Source organism: Cyanistes caeruleus, chromosome Z (assembly GCF_971803275.1).
Source record: "Cyanistes caeruleus chromosome Z, bCyaCae1.hap1.1, whole genome shotgun sequence".
NCBI lineage: Eukaryota > Metazoa > Chordata > Aves > Passeriformes > Paridae > Cyanistes > Cyanistes caeruleus.
Window position 1 is genome coordinate 33,790,082 of NC_141732.1, and position 22,118 is coordinate 33,812,199.

The 22,118-nt window shown below is 46.2% G+C and overlaps 2 protein-coding genes across 30 annotated transcripts in view; both read right to left on the bottom strand.

Moving 5' to 3' along the window:
- Positions 1 to 14,429, bottom strand: part of TMOD1 (tropomodulin 1) — a 28,665-nt gene extending 14,236 nt beyond the window's left edge. For 2 of the 12 annotated variants that reach the window (XM_086866820.1, XM_086866816.1), the window contains exons 1-3: positions 12,486 to 12,614; positions 2,042 to 2,205; positions 74 to 230 (exon numbers count right to left, since the gene is read on the bottom strand). In XM_086866820.1, coding sequence (XP_086722946.1) covers positions 74 to 230; positions 2,042 to 2,161 — 277 coding nt within the window. In that variant the 5' untranslated portion in view covers positions 2,162 to 2,205; positions 12,486 to 12,614. Of the gene's footprint in view, positions 1 to 73; positions 231 to 2,041; positions 2,206 to 2,367; positions 2,501 to 3,613; positions 4,011 to 12,029; positions 12,213 to 12,275; positions 12,615 to 12,699; positions 12,772 to 14,070 lie in introns of those variants that run through there. The other 10 variants (XM_086866824.1, XM_086866821.1, XM_023944392.2 and 7 more) reach the window with 10 other exon arrangements.
- A 3,824-nt stretch (positions 14,430 to 18,253) lies between these two features.
- The window catches only part of TDRD7 (tudor domain containing 7), a 47,071-nt gene continuing 43,206 nt past the window's right edge, over positions 18,254 to 22,118 (bottom strand). For all 18 annotated transcript variants that reach the window (XM_086866796.1, XM_086866797.1, XM_086866805.1 and 15 more), the window contains 3 exons: positions 21,057 to 21,547; positions 20,572 to 20,732; positions 18,254 to 18,720 (listed from right to left, as the gene is read on the bottom strand). In XM_086866796.1, coding sequence (XP_086722922.1) covers positions 18,500 to 18,720; positions 20,572 to 20,732; positions 21,057 to 21,547 — 873 coding nt within the window. In that variant the 3' untranslated portion in view covers positions 18,254 to 18,499. The remainder of the gene's footprint in view (positions 18,721 to 20,571; positions 20,733 to 21,056; positions 21,548 to 22,118) is intronic.

The window sequence follows — 22,118 nt, forward strand, 5'->3', positions numbered from 1 at the left end:
CACAACCCTTCTGCCGTGCACCCACTGCACCTTCATTGTGATGCACCCAGCATGGTGCAAAGGATGACCATACCTCTCTTTTCACCCGTGAAAGGAACCAAGTCTTCTCTGTCTTTAATGTCCTTTGCCTGCTTTTCTAGGTGGGCCATAAGTTCCTCCCTTTTGAATGGGCCAGTCGGTGGCTTTTGCGTCTGATCCCGCTGCCTGAGCCCTGCTGGCAACAGCGCATTCTAGACATGGAGGTGAGAAACAGGGGTTATCTCTGCAGGCCACAATCCCCATCCATCAAACATTGTCCCATCTACACTTCCCTCATTGCACCACTCTTCTTCCACACTGCTGGACAATTTTCTTCTCCTTGTGTCAAAGGTCATCTTTATCCAGCCCCATTGATTCCCACATCATCCAAGACATGGATGCTCCTTCCCTCCTTCAGTTTCAAATGCTGTCCAGTGGATGTTTCTCTGCAACACCAGCTCCAGCCATTTCTTTCTGGAGGCTCTCAGCCATCTTCCCCCCGCTCTATGAGTCTGTCCAAGTGCCCACAATGTCCCATGTATCCCAACCAGTATCAGTTCAGTTAAATCTCATGATTTTTCACAGAGCAGATCAGAGAGTTGTGGTGGTCTCTTCTGCCTCTCATAATGGATCACAAAACTACAGAGAGGGTCTCACAGATACCACTTGGTAGCAGAGCAAAACCCCTGTGAACTTGAGCCTTTTTTCAAGCTGCCTCCTTGTTATTCAATCACATAAGCCACCACGGGAAGTTGGTTGGTGCTTGACACATATGGCACGTAAACACCTGCTTATATTTAAATATAGAACAGCCTTAATGCAGTAAGTAAGACTATTCCCAGATTTGACACTAAGCATGTTCTTTAAAGCTTTACTGGGTAGAAGTCAATATTTACTTTTTAAGACATCCAAGGTGATGCTGAACAAGACACAGATTTTTCCATGCCTACCTGATAAAAGTAGTTCATTATAATTTATATTTGTATCAGTGAAAAGCCTAGGAAGGAAAATTACTAATAGGAAGCAATTAGATCCAGACAACCTTGGAGGACAGCATAGAAGTGTGTGAATTGCACGAGCAGGGAGGCATAGGAGACATCTCGCTTCCACATGCTTCATGCTGTGAGAGGCAACTGTGCAATTTTCAAGCACTGATAGATGTCCATAATTATTCTACCTTTCTTCATCTTTCACAGAATGCTGCCTGACTCAGTGTCTTCTGAGGTAGCTGTAACCAGCCCATAACCAGCTTAATCCTAGGAACTAGCTTGCCAGCTCTCAAATATTTTCCTGCATTGCAATTAAAAATACTGATGATGCAATCTGCACCACCCATCGCTTACTCCAGAAACACTAACTGCATGTTGCAGGAACAATTTCTCACTTGGCAGTGCCCAAGCTCCTCGAGTAACATTGGCGTAAGCCAGAGGCCTGCCAGTTGGCTCTGCACATCCCCTGCAACAGGACAGTGCTGGCTCCAAAAACCTTTCACCAGCTTGGCACCAACAGACCCCATGTTTGCATGCTCCTGCTGATGCTAGGATGTTGCTAAAAATAATCTGTCCCACTTTTCAAAACTCTGCGATTTGGATTTCCGCCTAAATGGAGGAAAATACAGGCCATTTGAAGTTTGCTACAAAAAACCCAAATCCAAAACACCGAAAACCCCCCAGAAAAACCCCAAACCAAGCAACTCGCAAAACATTCCCTCCAAGGTAGCCTGGTTGGGAACAGAGATCCATTTTCCACAGGATTACTGCCCTGCACCAGCACTGGCTCATAGTGCTGCTGCAAGTCCTAGTTGCTTGTCACGTTGGGAAAAGGGCAGGAAAACAAAGACACGCATGTAGCCAGTGCTTCCGATGGCAAAAAATTCTTCCATGTATCTGCAGCAGTCTCCTCCACTCTTGCACCAAGTACAGGCTCTGCAAAGGACCCCACTGAAATACAGATTACTAATGCAGCCCACTCCCCCACAATTGCTAAGATTCGCTACCTAGCGTCTCAATTTAAAATTACTTACATCAGGATCCAGCTCTTCCAGTTCATTCTCTAACTTCCTGAGTTCCTCCTCTGTCAGTGCTCCAAGGATCTGATCTTCATCTAGGTCTCGGTATTTTTCTAGCTCCTTTCTGTAAGACATCTTAGAGAAGTGTCGTGGATCTCACTTTTATGGTGTCACAGAACCTGGTATGAAAACAAGAAGCGTTAACACTGAACACATGAAGCATCATGCTGCAGCCTGCCTGGCTGGGCAATGCTCAACACCCCAGAGATGCAGATTTATTCTTAAAGCATAGCTGATTTCAAAAGATTGCTCAGGGCCCCCCATTCATATCCTACACTCACATAATCACCCACGGATGTGAGAGCGGAGCAACTGCAGTAACACATTGCCCCATCACGGATTTATGGGGCAGGGCTGAGGCAGTTCTTTGTACAGGACCCTGGCTAGTAGGGATGTCTTTCTGCAAGCAGTGCTAGATGTTAATGAAGCGTCCTAGGCATTTATTTCTTTGAAGGACAATAAACCAGAACTCATAAAGTATGCAGCTCTCGTACAAGCCCCCAGTAAACACCGCCCTGCACATGGCACTCCAGATAACACTGTTACCAGATGGGAAAACAGATTTGTAGCGCCACTGAGTACCTCTGAGCCCTGAAAACCCCCACGAGGCTACTGTGCATGGCACTTCTTCCCATGTTTTAAAACCACAAGGAGATCAGGAAGTATTATCCACTCAGGTTCAGGAGGCTGCCAGTTAAATGTGCTATTTAGTGACCCACCTTTCCTGAGACAACACATGTTTGCACTGCTGCCAGCTAAGCAGCTGACCTGTGTGCTACTGCACATTCTAAACCAATCCTTCAGGAAGAGAAGTAAATGGTCTATCTGGATAATCCCTGCTGACCCCGAGGTCTGGCCCATGTTTCCTAATACAATGTGCCATACACAATCACATGTATGTAACTAGACCTCTGCAAGCAAAAAGACTGCAGAGACAAAGGTCGATGTGTTTAAAGTATGCAGGTGGTTTAAAAGCACACTCAGCACAACACACAGAAGTGTATCCAGCTCTGCTCTTTTGCTGACAGTCCCTTTCTGCTCTACAGTGCTGTCTGTACATTTATATTTTTTTATTTTGGCTGTTTTTGCAGAGAATACTGAGTTCTAGATAATTTAAAGTTACTTTTCTTAAAGTTTTGCTATTCTTTTGAGTGACATTAACATTAAAAATAACAGCAAGGCCTGTGAATTTTTCAGGGAGCCAAACATCTTTCGAGTTTCTATAAATGGTCTCTTCAGCTCCTGTGGAGCATCAGAGCCCTACCCTGAATCATATTTCTGCAGCTTTGCTTGTCCCCTCAGGAGAGATTATGCTCTTATGAGCACTCTTCATTAGTGGAGAAATTTCTTTATACAAGTTACAACAGAGCTGCTGTTCCAGATAGGAAAATTATCTTTAGCTTGGTCACAAAAGGGCACAGTAATGCACACATGCTTGCTCAACAGCAAGCCCTTAAATTTAGAAGCTGTCATCTTGTCAGACGTTTGATTCCCCACGAGTGTGATGGCAATTCCTGGATCACTCACATTCCTGCCACTCGCCACTTAGGAGGTGAAGCGCTGAGGAGATGGTTTTTTGATGGGAGAAACAGCCCCTGAGGCTTCCTCAGCTGGGAACCGAGAGGGTGAAAATCAGCTTTCCACTGGGCTGGTTTGCTTCAAGCAGCAGCCATCAACCTGTGGGCACGGGAGCCGAGGGCAGCCAAGAGGGTGGAGAGGAAGCAGGAGGGATGAGGTTCTGCCTGAGGGAGGTGGAAGGAAGCGCACACCCCTGTGCCCTCAGTGCAGGGCTCCCTGCGCTGCCAGGCTGGCAGGCAGCAGACACACCCCGGCCAGCCTAGGAGCCATGTCCAGCAGCTCAGCCCCCGCAAGCCTGCCCTTCCTGCCGGCACAGAGGAGGGCAGAGCCTCAGCTGCAGTTACCCACAAACACTGATGTGGGAGATCCTAGGAAAGCGGCCTGGACTCAGATCTGGGTATGTGCTGTGCTACTGCGGCCTTAGATTGCGGCGCACGAGCCACGGCTAGCCTGGATTTCATGTGCCATTTGTAGTTTTGACCATTCTTCTGTGGAAGGAGCTGGAGTTAGAACCAAGCAGAAAGGCAGAGAAAAACCCACCCAGGGCTGCTAAATTCTCTGTAATGCCTTAAAATACTCACACCTGCCACACATATAGCAATATCTGTCTTGGCTACGTGAGGACAACTATTCCCAGAGGCAGCCACAGACTTTCTTTCCCAGGAACACAGGCACGACTGCAAGCAGGGGCCTGTCTGGGAGCAGAGTGCAGCCCCGCAGGGTGACCTTGTTGCCTCCATCCAGAAGGACAGAGATGTCAGCACCGAGAGGCAAAAGGCAGGACAGACATGGGATGTCAGTGCACACAGGCAACGCTTCTGGAAAACGCCTCAGGTTTCAAAGTATCTTGCAGAGATATGAAGCTGGGGCTGCATATAGCAAAGGCCCTGAGGGTAGAAGACAGGTGCAGAGCCTGCTGAAACGCAGCTGAAATCCCCGTGGGGAGAATTTAATTTGCTACGCACCTCAAAGAGAGGTGTTGAGGGGCACAGTGCCCTCCCAGACTTGCTGGTGCAGCCGGACAGCGCTGGCACCCCACACATCTCCTGCAGAGAGCACGCTGCGAGGACTGCTCGCCAGGAGCACCAGCCTGGCCCGTGGCAGCAGGACATTGTGTACTCCTCCCCTGCCTGCAGAACCAGCCGTTCAGCATTGTGTCCTCCAGCACAGCCTCCAGGACCAGTATGTTCGCTGGCTCTCCCTTATCTCCACATCCCAGGCCTCCTCTACCCTATCTTGCTAATGAGTGCTGGGAGAAAAAGCAAACCAGCCCATCTGCTGTAAATGGTTAAGAGGGTTTTGAACTGCCAGTGATAAGAAAGCAGGTAAATTCTGCCTAAGTGTAATTCTTTTCTTCTATACAGAGTACTGAAATACCACCACAGTTCTCCCTGACTTGTGCCAGACTACAAGCATGGTTTAACACAGGTCCCACCTTCACCTGAGCTCAAACTAAACAAGATCCTTCAGCACAACTTGAGTACTCACTCTTTTTCATTAACCCTACCACTCTTCATTCAGTCAACTAAGAAAGCATGACAAAATAATATAAGCGCAATATACAGATACTGCACAAAACTGACACTGTTGCAAAATTAAGTCCTCAAAACATTGGAATTCATATAGATTACAAAGATAACAAGATATTAGGTCTCTTTGTTTGAAGTACTTGTCAGACACATGGGAAGACAGCCCAAGCACTTGCACTTGGTGAGTCTGAAGAGCACACAGGCTGGAATGCACAACAATCATTAAAACTGTTAAAGGAGAAAAATTTAACTGGATGTGAGATAATAAAAGGTCATCTACAGGGAATATTGTTCTAACTATGAATACAGGGGGAAAAAAACCCAAACCAAACTAAATGACATTTCTAGTCATGAGTGGGATAGAATAGTTTCTTTCTGAAGGGTTCAAAAATGATGATCAAACAAACGAAAAGCATCCTGTACGACAGTGGAAATAGTCCTTCCCCAGTGCTTTGCACTGGTACAGCCCCCTGCAGCACCATGACCTTTTTGGGGTGCCAAAACCTGAGAGCAGCACTGACGTCTGCACAAGGAAGCGGTGGAAACCCATCCGGCAAAGTGGCCCACGTGGGCCCACTGTGTTTCACCCCCAGCCGAGGGCAGGCATCAGTGCTTGGGTGTGCTCTTCAGGTGGGCGAGCAGGGAGGGCAGCAGCAGGGCAGCAATGGGCTTAGGCTACAGCAGGCTGCTCGGGGAGGCTGCGGAACAGCACCCATCCTGCCAAGTCAAAGGGTCTGCTGGCTTATCCCCCCGTGATCCGACAGCCCCAGGAAAAATGACAAACTAGGAAGACCTGGGTAAAGTGACAGGAACAGCAGCAAGACAAGTTTCAAGAAAATACAAAAATGTCACAGTGAAAGGCACAAATGCTGTGTCAGGCACGCTGTGTGGCACATCTGGTGCACTCTGTGCTGGGCAGCCCAGCGCCTCCCCGCACAACCTCCCGTGTGTACCAGCATGCCAACACCAGGACAGCACAGAAATCACTTCCTTTCATGAAAAATGGAGGGAGAAAGAGCAAATAACTTCAGCAAAGGTGCAGGAATTTCCAGGGACGAATTATGTTATCAAGCCAACCCTGACTGGGGTTCTGCACAGGCAGCAGCATGCCCAAGGCTCAGCACATGGGAGAGTTGGGGGCATCCCTGGTCACTGCCACACCAAACAACCACCAAAAGCAGAGGACAGGAATTCTGTGTACTCTGTCACACAATGAGACCCATGCCTGAAAAAATTAACATCTTCGTCCTAGACAACCCTTGAACCTACTGCAAAACCTTTTCTGTGCTCTGAAACGTGAAAATAGACCATGAGGCTTGGCTTTTAGGATAAGGAGGTAGCCAAGCGTGACCAGCAAGCTATTGATGATTCTTGAAAAAACTGCCAAGTTTGAAGGCAGAAGTCTTTTCAGGATGAAAGCTGTATTTAAGGGGAAATGAAGGCAAGAATTCATAGCATGAGGGATGGCTTGAAAACTGTTCCTGTTTGACTCACACAGGGTTTTGATTTATGAGAATTTTTTTTTTTTTTTACAGCTTAAGTATAAATCAGAGTCAAAGTTCTATCTAAGAGCTATTACTTTTGCAGTATGAAAATAACAAACGAGTTAGTATCAACCATCCCCCCTATAGTTGCTACTTTTTTTGTCACTTTTTTTTTTTTTTTTATTTTCTTTGACTTCAGTATAACTTAAGATAAATTCCAGGCTCCGAGGTTTTTTTGAGGGGGGAAGTATACATGCCTCAAGCGACCATTTCCTATAAATTTAAGAGAAGCTAGGTACTTTCTGTGCATATACTTTAATCTCAATGAGTCACCCAGGTGCATGCTGTGCAGATGAGAGGAACAAATCAGCTCCAGCTTGTTTCTATTATGTGGTCAGTCCTCTGACAAACCTTAAAGCCAGTAGCTAACGAAGTAGCTAACAAAGTCTCCTGCAGGACTCAGACCCTAATTTCTTGAGAAGGTGCACATGTGTGCAAAGGGCCTGTCAGCCTAGAGAGCTCCTTTGGCTGACAGTCAGGAAATGACGGAGAGCCGGGGCACTTGCACCGTGCTTTAAAGCAAGGCAGGAGGTACCAGAAGCACTCAGAGAAGGGGTAGATGTTACACACGCAGTGCTGGAGCAGGCACAGTGTAGAGATGAAGATGTAGAGATGAAGGAGACCAGTCCACCAAAAAGTGAATATCTGCTGATTCCCCGCTCCTGGGACAACTTTCAAACCCTAAGCTCGCATCCCAACATCACTGGGTGCTGTAACTCCATGGTCAACCCTGCTTTTTGCATCACTGGGCAAACAAATATAGCCAGCTCCCTGCAGTTTCAAAAAATGGCCAACAAATTATGGCCAGATCCAGTAGCAACACAGAGACAGACGAGCATCAGCTCCTACTGAGACCACATGTAAAAATGTGAATTTATGTGAATTGTGCAAAACCCACTAGGAGATCAGAGCAGAGGAGGAGTTGGACCCATCCCCAGTGTCATCATGGTCACAGCCATACACAACAGAAGTCTTCACTGCTGGGTGCTTGCGACCACTATTTACCCTGCTCATGAGGGAAGTCAGTGCAGGTGTGCTGGTACAGGTGTGTCTCCTGCCAGCACACAGGTACAAACATCACACCTTGGCCCCACTGTCCCTTCTCTTGCAGACACAACCAGAGTGGCTTTGCAAGTAACCACAAGCCCTGCACTTGAGGTACAGATATTCAAAAGTTTACTCCACTCCAAATGAACATGGTTCTCCTTAAAATGAAATGAGTATAAATGCCTAAGGCCAGTCCTTAAAAGTAAGGGCCTCCTGCACATTTCTGTGGATCTCTTTTCAAGCAGATCTCATTTTCTAGTCAGAGAGGAAAGCATCATTTTAGCAAGCCATAAACACACACCCAGGCTGCAGCATCAAGCACTGTTGGCCTGCTTGGGCTCTGCATCACCACCTTGAATGTACAAGATGATGAAAACTCTTGTCAAAGCTACAGAAGATTTTTGATAGACTCTGCTCTGGGCTTGGAGACACTTTCTGCATTAGAAAGTATCTGGCCAGGAGACCCAAATGGGAGACCTGAAGGGGAACCTCTGCTTATCACCACTGAGCATGCAGCTGGGATGCTGCATGCAATTTGAGATCCACTAGTAGAAGGCAGGTCTTTCCAAGCTAAACAAGCAAAGGGAATTGGACTTATTCAGCCTGGAGTGGGAAAAGCTGCAGAGGGACCCAATTGCAGTCAGTCATGTGCTGCCTAAAGGGAAATGACTTTTAAAGAAGAAAAAAACCAAAAATTCATGTCCTGGATGAGGAGAGTGAGCAAAGAAAAGAGAGGTTAGGATGGTGAGAAGCTCCACTACGTGAAATGTAGAAAGCAGAGCACAAAAGCTCATTGCTCCAGGCAAGTCAGCCATCAACAAGAAAGACTGAGGTACTCTCAGCTTCCCTGCAAGAGGCTCATACTTAAGGAAATACAACAGCCAATCTGCTGCCCCTTTAGGAAATTCAAACATCTCCAAGGAAGATCTAGGTTTCCTCCCAACTAGCAACTCTTAATCTAAGACATCCTGAAATTCATATTTGAAAGGGAACATCTGGAAGAAGGCATTTTGGATCTATCAGAGTACATGACTTCTGACTCTTGAAGTGACATACCAGCCATGCAGAACACGTAACACTATCTGGAGTTATTGTAACCAGCAGCAGTGAAGTTCAATAGGCCATAGGCAAGACTTACAGATGATGCAGCTTCATTCCCAGTCAGAGCTGACATTCCCATCCTGGCACTTGACAGCTCCACAGCAAACAGCTTGTTGTCTGAGGTCATGCACACACTAGGAAAGGCTCCTTGTGCTCCAGCTAAGTGACCTCTCCCTTTATCCACTAGTGCTGGGGAAAGTCTCACACTGCTTGCACTCTCCTCAGTCTTCTCAGCCCACCCAGCTCCTAACCCGATATCCAGAAATTGCCTGTACCTCCTGTCCATACTCCTGCAGCCTGCAAGCCACACAACTCAATACTGGCTCTCACCCAGCAGTCTTCCTCATCAGCAAATAGCCTTAATATTTGGTGACCAGGCCAAGATCTGCCAAAGCCCAAATACAAATCACCCCAGCTGTATTTCCCCCACTTTACATATTTTTAAGACACACACACTTGTAAACACAGTTATGTGTTCTCCTATTTGGAGTGAGGTTCTGTCATGCACCTGGCATGCACTCAGTTGCTTAATTACTAATCCCTGTGAAAAGCATGTGGGCACACTTGAGTCATTAGTGACACTCCGCACGCAGTTCCTGCTCTGTAACTTGAACCCTTCCACTTGGCAGCTTCACAGCCAGCACAGTCTCCTCTGGAAAGTGACCCTGGGTTTCTTGCCTGAGTTTCTCTTAGTCCTCAGATGGACACCCCTGTTTCTGTGGCACACTCTAGTTCCGCAGGGAACCCAATGGGTGCATTGTGAACAGAATTGTGAACAGGAGCAGAAAGGTTCTTGTCTTGCACTGAGCAGTGCCTCAGATCCTTAGACAGGCAATGGCCATGTCCCATAAAAGAGCCCTGCCAGACTGTCAGAAGCCAAAGCATAGCAAGCTGTTAGTAACACATGAATGTCTTCACAGCCCGATCCCACCCTGCTGCTAGTGTGGCTGAAGCACAGGGAATGGCAATGAAATGCCCCACCAAGATGCTGCCAATAAGTCCCAGACAGGTTAAAACTTAATTAACACTGAAGCAAAATGAGCACTGTTCCAAGACCAATGAGTGTGCAATGTTCAGTGTGCACCAAATCTGAACATGGCACTTAAGAGAGGCAAGACCCTCACACAATCACACAAGCCCTTCAGAAACAAAGACACCAGCTCCAGCTGGGAGAGCTACCAAACTGCACAGAGCCTAAATGGTGGAGAGCTCTGGGGGAGTATCACTGCAGCCTTGCTTCCAAGCTTCTCCCCAGGCTGCTGCCAGACAGAGTATCTTGAGATGTACAGACTTTGGTCTGGCCCAGGACAGCCTCTGTTTATCTCGTTCACCATGAAGAAGAAAGAATTCCCTCCCAGGAGGGTGATGCGCTCCAAGGCAAGGCTTCAGGGAGGGAGGATCTCTGTCTTCTGGGATTTGCAGACACAGGCCATATGAAGCCAGAACCTCCCTATCCGAGGAGAGGTCTGCTGTGAGCTGGGGATGGGCTAGAGAACCACTGATCCTTCCATTGTGTTGCATCTCTGTGCCCAAAAGCATGAGGGTTTTTAGCACCATGGGGTCATGGAACACAACTTTATGTCCAGACTGTTCCTTCCAAGAGCCTGGTAATTTTACCAAGTGAAGACTTGATTGATTTTGTCTACAGGTCTCTGCCTGAACAGAGAAGTGAAGGCAGTCTTCCTAGCTCATGATGGGCAAATGACTGTCAACTATAGAGAAAAAAAATCAGAAGGCTGATAGCTGCCCTGTGCTTTCACAACAACTCCACACATCTGAAACACAGTGAAGCAGCACACAGAAAAGTATAACAATTCATCTGCAAACACTACAGACAAACACACATGGCTCTGGGGAATAGGAGCCATGCATCTGGCAACAGAGGACTGGTACTTCTTACAAAAGGTTAATTCAGGATATTTTGTAAAGATAAATCAAATGGTTCTTTGGGTGAATGAAAGTAAAACTTGGGCAAAGAAAATCAGGAACAAGATAGACCAGACAGTTTCCATATCTGTTTGGCTTTCCCAAATACACTATAGGGGGAGGGGGCTAAGCAACATATTTCCAGAATTATGCAAAACCACAGTATCTGGAGAAAAGGCAGCAGACCGTCACAGCTGAGAAGTGTGTGGAGAAGAACAAGATGAGTCAGGCTGGAAAACAATGCAGTGCTGAAGGAGGAGTGGGGGAAGAGCCCTGACAGGGGGAAAACAGAGACTTTGAAATGAGAAGCAGTGAGCCTGTGATGCAGTGTGCTTGTTGGAATACCCAGCTGTGAGTACATTTAGGGCAACAGGTACAGAGGCTGTCAAGAGACAAGAGCGCAGACACTTCTACAGCACTGCAAAAGGCATTTGGCTCTGGGCACTGCAGTGCAAGCAAGATGGTTCTTGGCTTTAATGTTGCAGCCCACCTCCTCCTTTCAAGAGGGTAAAAGAGCTCACTACTATAAACTGAAATTTATAGTAGGGGTTGCATGCCCAAAAAGCTTGTCCAGTATTTGTTCTATCAGGTAATCTGAGAAAAGGTGCCACCTCTCAGCACAAATCTTGTCTCTGATGAGAAATTAAGAAGCCACTCCTGGCTCCTGCATGATCTGGCAGGTCACACATGAGAAAGGGGTTTTAAAAAAAAATATTAAAAGCACTTAAAAACAACCTCAGTCACATGGCTGAGTACCCTCCTGGCTCAAGGAAAGATGGAAAGCAAGTAGAAAGGACCTCCACATACAGGTAGAGCAGCTGGCTCTGAAGGGAGGCAGAGGGCAATGGATTCTGCCCAACAAACCATCTATGACCATTTAAAAAGCAGAGGGCAACAGATGAGCACACGAGTGGGGACAGAAGCTGTGCCCGTCTGAGTGAAGAAAGACTATCTTCGGGATAGGCAGTGCCTTTCAAGACAGTGACTATTTCAAGCCCCAGAAAGTAGGATCAAGGTAAATACAACACACGGCCGCAAGGAACCTTTCCGCCGATAATTTCCATTTTCCCTCACGAAAGCAGCACAGCTTTTCCATTATATGGAAAACCATCCCCTAAAAGAGCTCCCTGGATTACAAACGCAAGCAAAAGCAGTAAAAAAGAACTCTCGGTACCCTCTGCAACCCGCTCAGTGCCATGCAGAGCCCCCTCCCCTCACCGTGCCAGCACCGCCGATCCCCGCCGGGATTTGCCGCGGACACGCGTGAGCGCTGCCGGCTGCCATGTATCCCAGTGCCTCCTCGGTGGGTGCCTCCTCGGTGGGCCTGCCCGCCGAGGGGCACGGCTGCCCGGAGCCCGGGGACACCGCCTGCCCGCCGAGGGGCACGGCCGCCCCGAGCCCGGAGATCCCCGGCTGCCGCAGCGCCCGCCGCCGGCTCCGCGCATCCCGGCGCAGCGCTCCCACCTCCGGGCACGGCTCCCGGCAGGCAGACAAGTGTGCAGGCAGGCAGAGACTCAGGCAGCAGGGAGGCGACCAGCACCAAGCAGTTCCCTTTCCTGGGAGCTGCCCGGACGGCAGCGGCGGCCGCTATTTCTGTCGAGCCGGGGACGCGCGGTGCCGGACAAATATTCTGCCCCGATACGAGCCGGGCCCGCCGCCCCTTCTCCCGCTTACCGCACCCGTGCGCCGTGCCGTGCCGAGCCGAGCCGAGCCCGGGCGGCTCGTTCTGGCCGCGCCGGCTTCACCGCTGCCGGGGGCGGGGGTCCGGGCCGGCCGCGGCCCCGGCCCGGCCGTCACTCAGCGGGGCCGGCCCCGCCGCCCCTCCCGGCCCAGAACAGCTGCGCCCGGCTCGGCGCCCGCCCCGGGACACGGTTTGGTCGGTCCTTACCCTCCGCCCGCACTCGGGATGGCAAGCGCGCTCCGTCCAGCCCCGGGGCAGCTGCGGGGCGCTGCGGAAGGCGGCAGCAAGGGCAGCATTTGTTTCCAAAGGGTCTTTCCTGCTTTTTTAACGATTCAGACACGCTGGAGCTTGCTTTTTGTCCCGTGGCAAAAGAGTGCCGAGCCAAATGCTTCAGCAAACTGCCAGTCTGGGAAACCCCACAAGACGTACACGCGTGTTCTTGGAGATCCAGGACACTGTAAAGCACCCTAAGACTGGGGCAGGAAAAACTCCTTCCCGGGAGGAGTGGTGCAGCACTGGAACAGGGGGAGTAGAGAGAACTCAAGGCTCTGCCAGACCAAGTCATGGCCACCCAGGCCTTTGGCCGGGTGGCCGCTCTACCAGCACTGCTGGGGACATGTAACTGCAGTCATGGGCACTTCATGAAAGATACGTTCCCCCAAATGCCATCTGCATCAGTGCACCTACTAATCCCGTGCATTACTTTACTCCCTGTCAGTTTGCCCCATACATCCAGTGACAGCCACTAGAGCTGCTCCAAGTCTGCAGTCTGCCCAGGAGAGCTGCCTTCCAGTCTTGTAGTATCATATTTTAATATTGCTGCCAAATCTCCATTCCCTTATCTCACCTTTGAGTCACTTTAAAGCCCCATGGATTTGTCCTTTAATGATTTTTTACCAAATCTCCCACAAAGTGTCAGCCCCAAGCTCCTCCTTAGCTCTGCTGTCTGGTCTCCACCAGCAGCCACAAGCCAAGAGTGGAGAGAGCCCAGGTTTACCATAGGTGGCCAGTCCATTTGAATGCTTCTCCAGCTCCATACTTCTCAGACCTAGTGATGACCTTCACCTGAAAATGCCCCCAGTTGCCACGAGATAATACTTGGCTTTTTTTCATGTGACCTGCCTGACACCGAAATTCCATGTCCTATGGCATTCAGAGGACAATCTGCAGTTACCTCCGAAAATACTGCTCCCGGCTAGGACAAATGAAGGGATGGAGGATACAAATAGGGGCTGTGCCAAGCACTGGGCTCAGTGTACGTCTCCTTGAGGTGAGCAGGATTATGGCCCAAGTCACTGGCATCATCTCAGCTGCTGGCAGGAGAGAGGAGGGAGCTTAGAAACACCCAATTCACCCAAACACCTGTTTGTTCAGGCTGAAGAAGCCTGACAGGTACAAGATCAGACAAACTTGGATACCAGTTTCTATGCCACCTGTTTACCAAATAAATGCCTTTCTCCAGGGCATGCAAGCTAGGAGAAGCTCAGGAAGTGATCCACCGGCACCACTGAGCTTCCCTACAATCTCACGTTGGTTTAGCACTCAGAGATACATTTGATCCACTTTTTTTCATCCTACCTGGCTGCTGTCAGATGTAGCTTTATGGGCACCAGATCCTCATCCAAGGTGTTTTGGTCCCCTTAGAATGCACTCAGCCTGTCTCTATCAGGTAAGACATGGAGCCAGCTTCTCAGCCATTCGTTTTCAGTGCATCAGCGGTAGTTCTCTCTTGGCAGTTTCCTGTGACACACTGTGGTAATGGATGTTACAGGTAATGTACAGTGTAGCACTTTTCACAACACACCGAGTTTCACTAACCCCGGCTACGCCACGGCTCTCAAGGAAGAGGCTTGGCATGTCACCAGCTCCTCTTGCCCTAGCCAAGCTCTGGCTTCACAGAGCAGCACAATTCTTCTGTTTAAGAATTCCAGGTCAATCTGAAAACATCAGCAAAGAACAAAAAAAACATAAAAGGGAGCTTTCAGCCTTTATGAAGTTTTAAAGTGATGCTTTTTTCATTGCATGATTTTTTTTCTTTTACTTTTCTCATCTAACAGAGTCGGGACATGAGAACCCAGGCTCTCAAAGGTTTGCCTGATGCACAATTCAGTGCAACGTGTCATTGTGAGGACACAGGATTAGTGTGGTGGAAACAGAGACAAAAGGTCTTTGCAACAAAAGTCTTCCCAAATGTTTTGGGAAAGAGGACTCCAGGATTGGAAACTCCAGAGAAAGAAATTCATTTTGAGACGGCAAAGAGGGTTCTCATGTTTCTCTGACAAAACAAGAGCTCCTCAAAATTATGTGAACACACTGGGAAATGAAAACAGGTAAACTTTGTCAACAAAATACAGCTGACACAGAATAAACAGAAAAGAGGAGGTTTCCAAGTGCTTATTGTTCACAGCCTTGTTTGTTCACTGCTTTTTTTTAGTTATTATACCATCATCTGTTTTGTCTAGGTAATCAATGATCATTTTCCATTTTATAAAAATCACAGTGATCCACAAAACATGCTTATCAAAGCTGCATTCCTTTTTTTTTGGTTGTAAAATTATCCTGGGTGGGGTCCCGAGAATTACACATTCCAAATCCACATTCCATGGGATGATCAGCTGGGCTTCTGCAGATACATGCTACATGGTTTTGGCATTTATAGTGAAGCTGGAGTTCCAGTGAATTCCCTGGCTGTGCCCCTTTCTTCCAGCAAATAGAGCTTTTACATGCCTTATTTTATTTACATATAAAAATAATTATCAGTGAAAACCTCTGAAAGTGTTCCCCTCCTTAGCCTTCTTCCATCCAGACCAACTGCAAATTCTGCCATTTAAACTAGACTTTCTAGACATTGTTGTTGCTTTCATCTGGATTCTCTGTGATTAAGCCATGTCTGTCCTGGAGGACAGTGTCCAGAACCGCATGCAAGGCTCCAGCGGAGGCTTTTCTAATAGCTGTCAGAATGGAAAGTAACTCCACCACCTGCCTGATTCAGACACGGGCTGTGGACGCGGCTCTAGTGTAGCGCCATGCATCCATGAAATCAGAAAAACCATTCACAACCACTCTGCAACACTGACTGCTGAAAAGCTGAAGAACCATGCAGCGTTCTGTATTAACAAATTCCACAGAGCAGGTATGTCTAGCACCTCCTAGGGACAGAAGACTAACTAATATTTATGCTATTTCATCACTTGGAAACTTCAGGAATCTCAAAGCATTCAATACTGTGTATGCCCAACTGTTGCGAGGTGCCTCCGGGAAGACAAAGGGTTACATTGTCGCACCCCAAACCCCTTGTGAAGGGCGGCCCAGGTGTTCTGATTGGGTTTGAGTCCCTGGGGGGTTTCTCCCTTGGTGTGCTTCTACTGATCCCTGACCCTGAACTCCACCCTCAAGGGTGGGGACCCTTGAGAGTTCTGTCCCTCAAAAACCCCTGCTCGGCCTCTGTTCGGGGCTCTCTGTTCTGGATCTGAGTTTGTTCCTATGCTGAATAGATGGTTTCATGAACAAAGAGCCTGTCTCATTGGTGTTCCATGCTGGTCCCCAGAATCCCATGGCTTCCCTGGATGAGATCCCGAGGTTGCAGACTGCAACACCCAACGTGCTCTGCATGTTTTTCAAAGCAGATCATGAAATGTGTCAAAGAGCACTAGCAGGTGAATTAGCAAATGTCAGGATCTTACGTGGGGTAAGACAGCAATGCTACAAGCAGGTGTAAAATCATAGTTCTGCAAAAGGAGACAGCAGTACCTGTACTGTAATGGACCAGTAGTGGAGCTGCTGAAGGCAGGGGTGGTACTGTCTCCTGGGAATGGAGAGATATGTATGTCAGTGCAGCCCCTCTGGATACAGCATATGAGCATAACTCAGCGTGCAAGTGACTTTGGGTTGGTGTTTGCTCCATGCATGCACAAAACAATCCACCATGTGAACAGCGGTGCCCATGGGTTTGTTGATCAGTTAGATTGCACTCTGTTTTACCAATATACAAAGCAGCCTCTGTGAACTCCAGTACCGAGCCGCACAAATGTGTGGGACGGTAGGAATGTGTCCTTGCTTCTGACCTGGGCTTTTTAGCCACCAACAACCAAGGAGAGGGTGAGGCATATTTCAGAAGGGGCAGACAAGCTTGGAAACTATATTCAGTGTCTTGTACATCTGCCGGGGTCTTTTCTCCAGTAGTAGAAGTAAAGAGTCACAAACTGCCTCATCAGTACTGAGGTACAAATAAACTTCTGGCAAAGAGCAGATCCTCAAGCCTTAAAGGATGCAAACACAGCTCAGGTACTTCTCACAAAACTTTAATTTAGTTCCAGCAGAATGCTCTATTACCATGAAAATGGCTCATAGCCATCAGTGTGCACAAACTGTGAAGGTGAGATATGGTCTTAGGCACAGGAAATCTCTCTTCAGGAGCTCAGGGGAGTGCTTGTCTCATTCTACTGTCCTACATCATTCAAATTTTCAGACTCAGATCCCATCCTACACAGAGGGAAACTTTGCATTGAAGTTTATCTTACAGTAGTTCACCACATGGCTTCCTTCACGTGCATTCTTCACCTTCTCTGCCATGGCAGCTGGGTGATTAATATGGAAATGACTATTGATTAATATGGAAAACCAATTACTATCTTCATTGTTAATACTACCTCTCTCTCAAGTACACTTAAGAGTCTCTGCCTCAGCCCACTTAAATATGGAGAGGACCATGTTAATGAGCAATTTGCATTAGAGTAGCAGTTTGCTGTTTATCACTGCCCACTCTAATCATAAGGGCTCTGCTATACCCAGTGTACATCCAGGCAGAGAGACACACACACACCAGACTTCCAAGAGGACTCCTTGTTGCTTAGCCCAGACCACCACCAGAATTAGACTAAGGGAGTGCAAATGTATGTCCTACATGCTCTAATAGCTTGTTTGCTCAGAGTATTTGTATGCATTTTCTCTCTCCCACCCTACTGTTACACATGCATGGCAGCTTTCAGTCTTTTTTCCCCTTTCTGTCCAGTCTCCTGTACTCCTGCAAACAGCACTATAGCAGAATTTCTTAGCTTGGCCTGTGTCCTACTAGAAATACTACACAGCTGTGCACAGCAGAAAAAAAATCCTATTGCAGGCATTCATCACGTAAAGTTTTAATACTGTGTCTAATAATCTAGAGGGACTACGGCAAGCAAATTTAAATTGACACAGCAGACTATGAAATATAATCATCTCTACACCTCCTTTAAATGCTTCTAAGACCAAAACTAAAGTAGGTTTTAAAGTAAAGGCTGAAAATACTGTGTTCAGAGGACTTCAAGCACCCGTCTACACGCTTACAGGACAGCGTTTTCTCCTGCCTCCGGGGAGCAGAAGTCCTCTGAAGTTTCTCAGAAGCATACATGAAAACAAGCTATCAAAGAAGAGGGAAAGGAATGCTTTGAATTTAGCAGCTGGTCAGGGGTTGGGGTGAGGAGGGGGGGCAGAGAATTCAGGAAAGTGGTGTCACTGCTAAAGAACAGCAAACAGAACAGTAAGTATACAAAGTGATACCCTTCTGTGAATGCTCCGCCCCACAAATGCAGTATTCCAAACAAGGCACTATTCAAAGCTTACCAAGTTAAGGAAAAGGGAAAAAACTCAACAACAATGCACATCTCCGACAAAAAATCCAGAAATAAAGAACACTTGTTAAAGGAAGGACTACCCTGTAATGGCTCTGAGTAATAGCTATGAGATAAAAAGCGCTCCAAAATTAGGAAATGATCACAAGAACAAAATTGAACATTGTTTTATTGATAAATTTTAAAATAATTTAACTCAAATATTCTAGCATTACAATAGTAAACAACGTGAAAATTTTCAGAAAGTCAACTGAAGTCAACAGAACCCAAACTTGTTAAACATCACAGATTTTTCAATTTTATCCCCATTATGTCTTCAAGGCCATGTAGTAGTTATATTTCTCTTCAAAGCCTGTTACTTATTTTATTGCTAAGCTGCTACATTGCATAAGTGATGATTAATCACCCTTTGAAAATTCCACAAGACTTTGAGACACAAAATCATGAATCCATGTATCGATATGTGGAAGAGATGTGTCCACGAGAAAAGTCACTATTTTTCGATCCCAAGAGTTAGTGCTGTCGTTAACTGCCTGTATTTGTGCCACAAAAGGTTTCTTCTCTACAAGATTCCGAAACACTATTGATGCCTCTTCTGACCACTGCTGGTTTTTCACTCCTAGGACAAATGTGAAGCAAAACAGAAGGTCATTTATAGACTAGACTAATCTAAGTTTTTAAAGAAGTGGTGTGAGTTTAAATACAGATGAGAAAACAGACTTGAAAGTGCTAATGAATGCAACTTAAATCTAGAATAGAAACATAAGCTCACTCATCTCCCACACAAACAAGATTAATTATTACACAGACTAGGACATTTATTTTTTCTTGAAGTCTAAAGATATGGAGGTGTTTGCAGAAGTGAAAGGCAAATGTACTGACTCACTGAGCAATTCAGAGAATATTAGCTGCCTTGCATGACCAGGGCTTATCAGGAACCATGACAAGAAGGAAACTAAAGACCCTTTCAAAACAAACTCTATCTTCAGCCTGAGTAATGCTGGCATTACTTGTCTGTTGGCCTTACTTTACATTTTCTTCATCTCAAAGCAGTATCAGTTACTAAAACATCTGCCAAACATTCAAGTCCCAAGCTAGGCATAGAGAGGGCAGAAACTAAGAGCAATTATACCTAAATGCTTCACAACTGCTCTTACTTTTTTCAGAGCAGCATCCCACAAAGTCAAGTCTGCTGTAACCTAAATGGGTTGTTGAATATGGCTGCAATCCACCTAGAAATAAACATCTCCTGCAGACTTGGGACTCAGTTCCCTAGACCACTTCCGGTGTACAGCATCTAGACAAGGGGCTCAAATATCACGCAAGGAATACCCAAAAGCCACTTTATGGATAAGAGAAGCAGAACAGCAAAATGACAATACTTTGCTTTTACTATTAGCAGAAGCTTGCCACTGATAGGACAACACAACAACACGGCTGCCTGCAGATGACAAAAGGAACTAAAAGCCAATAGTTAATCAATACTTCAGAAAGGGTAATTAATACTAGGAAAGACTATTGTGGAAGCAAATGGACTTTTACAAGGAAACAGATCAAAGACTGAGGCACGAGATGCAAAAACAGAGAGAAAAAAGTGGAAGAACAGCAGAACAATAGTTACTAATCTTCCAGGCTCAGCTGACCTGCTTTCAAATATGAAGCATCTCAGAGGGAACTTAACTAGCTACATGGGAGACTCAGTGAAGCAGGAAAAGCTGATGACTTGCAGGCTTGCTGGGCTGGATTCTCCAGAAGACAGACACAGCTGGAAATCATCCACATTACAGCACTGCACGCCAAGGACCCCAGCCTGTGGTAGCACATCCATCACCCATCACTAGGTTTAAAGTAAACCCCAAAGTCACACTATGCAAGAAGGCAAGTCCACAGAAGGCACAGAGCACTAACTCTGTCACCTGTCACTTCCAACAAGCATGTTCTGTGACTGAAATCTAGAGCAGTGCTGACCAAGCAGTGTCAGAAAGCAGCATTTGAATGAGACATATACATCTGAGCATAACACAGAAATGAAGGAAAAATTTTGAAAGGAAAGACAGCAAGGAAATATCAAATTTTATTTTTTAAATTCTCTCAGATATATGCACGCTCTCTAAGTTCCATATTCTCAAGGAAATTATCTTAAGTAAGCTTATTGAAAGCCCCATTGCCTCATGGAGCTTTTTGTTTGTTTGAGAAAACCAATATATTTCAGGCAACTCTGGATTCCAAATATGCACTGGCGAACTGTAAATTACAGTAGGATCAAGATACATACAAAAAAATCTCTAGAAATTCAGCCTCTAGGTTCCTAACTTTATGTAAATGGTGACAATCAGAACATTAGGTTCTTTTCAACAGATATGTTATAACTTTCACACTTGGTAATACTCTGACTTTACGTTTCTGCTCATCTTGTATGCCCACTGATGTAAGACTTTAACAAAAACAATTGCAAATGCCTGATACCTACCTGCAAGCTGAGCTGTGATAGCTTGGAAAGGTAGTCTTCTGAAGGTATCCAGGAGTGGCTGTACTTTCTGTATGCTGACAAACTCATGTTTGCCGTAGTCCAGCTCATACACTGACAAAAACCCATTTCTAAGTATTCCTTTTATTATGACCCTGTACCACCTAAGAGGGGGGAGAACAAGAACAGACCATTTGAATCCATATTCACACACTGTCTGAGCACCAGAAAAATAATGCACAACCAAAAGATCTTAACCAACATGTCTCCGGCTTCCCAAATCTGAATTTAGCTGAATAAAAGTCAACTATCCCATCTACAATCTGTAAGCATGAAGAGACTGCAACTTCATTTTTTTCCTTAATCTCTCAAATATCATTGGACACCCGCTACGTTAACAATGCAGACTAAGCAAAGCTAGGGCTTGCCCAGCTTAGCAGAGTTAAGCTTGCTTCTAAAGATTTTAAGTAATTTAAGAGTCTACTTACTCATCTCCAATTTTAGCTGCATACAGCTTGTTTTTTTCAATGGTCACAGGTTTCGCTTCTGCCCTGCTGTAGTACAAGATCATTTCTTCCATTAGGGCGTACAGATTGTTTAGCTCATTCCAAGGCTGGACAATGAAATGACCGGGATGGCAGGCCACCGAGACGTAGACATCCATGAGGTCGCCAGGCTTTGGCAAGGGTAGAGGAGGAGGCATATCAATGGTGGACACTGCACTGCTGGGTTCTCTGCCCGAATCAGGGAAACTCTTCTCCAGCTTCCCACTAGATAACTGTAGAGCTGAAACAGCATCACACATAGTTTTTGTGGAGCTAATCCCACTGGGTGTCACACTCAAGAAAACATCTTTCTGATGCTTCCACAAGTCTGCATTTTTGATCTGTCTATTGATGCTATGATCCACATCTGGGAAATTCTCTGGAGCAAACAAGTAAATGTGCGCAATTCCTTTTGAAGCATCCTGTTTAATCACCTTGGAACACAAAATACCATTTTAACAACAAGTTAGTAACTATTAAAGGCACATCTGATTTTGTACAGAAGACTAAAGCAGCAACAGTTCATTGCATTTATGCACAGAAACATTTTCAGTGTTCTCCTAAAGGTATTAAGGAAGTTGTAGGTAATAATCTGTTCACAGCAGATAGAAAGATAAAAAGCACCTGCAGCTGTTCCACTAATTTAAAGCAAATACAAAACTTGAACTGAGTTTTGTTCTGTCCAGTAGGTTCAATCTCAGTACTGTGCCAGTTCAGTAGCCAGTGTCCACACAGATCTAAACAACTTATTAAATAATAACACCTAGTCCTTTCAACTGTCTTTCCGTCATTATAGGAAATGAGACCTACTAAATTAAATGAAAAAAAAAGATTAAAAAAGCTTCTAAGTTTCTCTTATGCATAATTTTCAATAACAACAGTATTTCCTATTTATCATCAGATATGCTAACATTATTAATGGAAAGCACTTAAATTTTGACAATGTATGCAACATTCCTTTAGTGATTCTTCTGTTGATGTTCCTAGACAGGAATAAAAACTTTC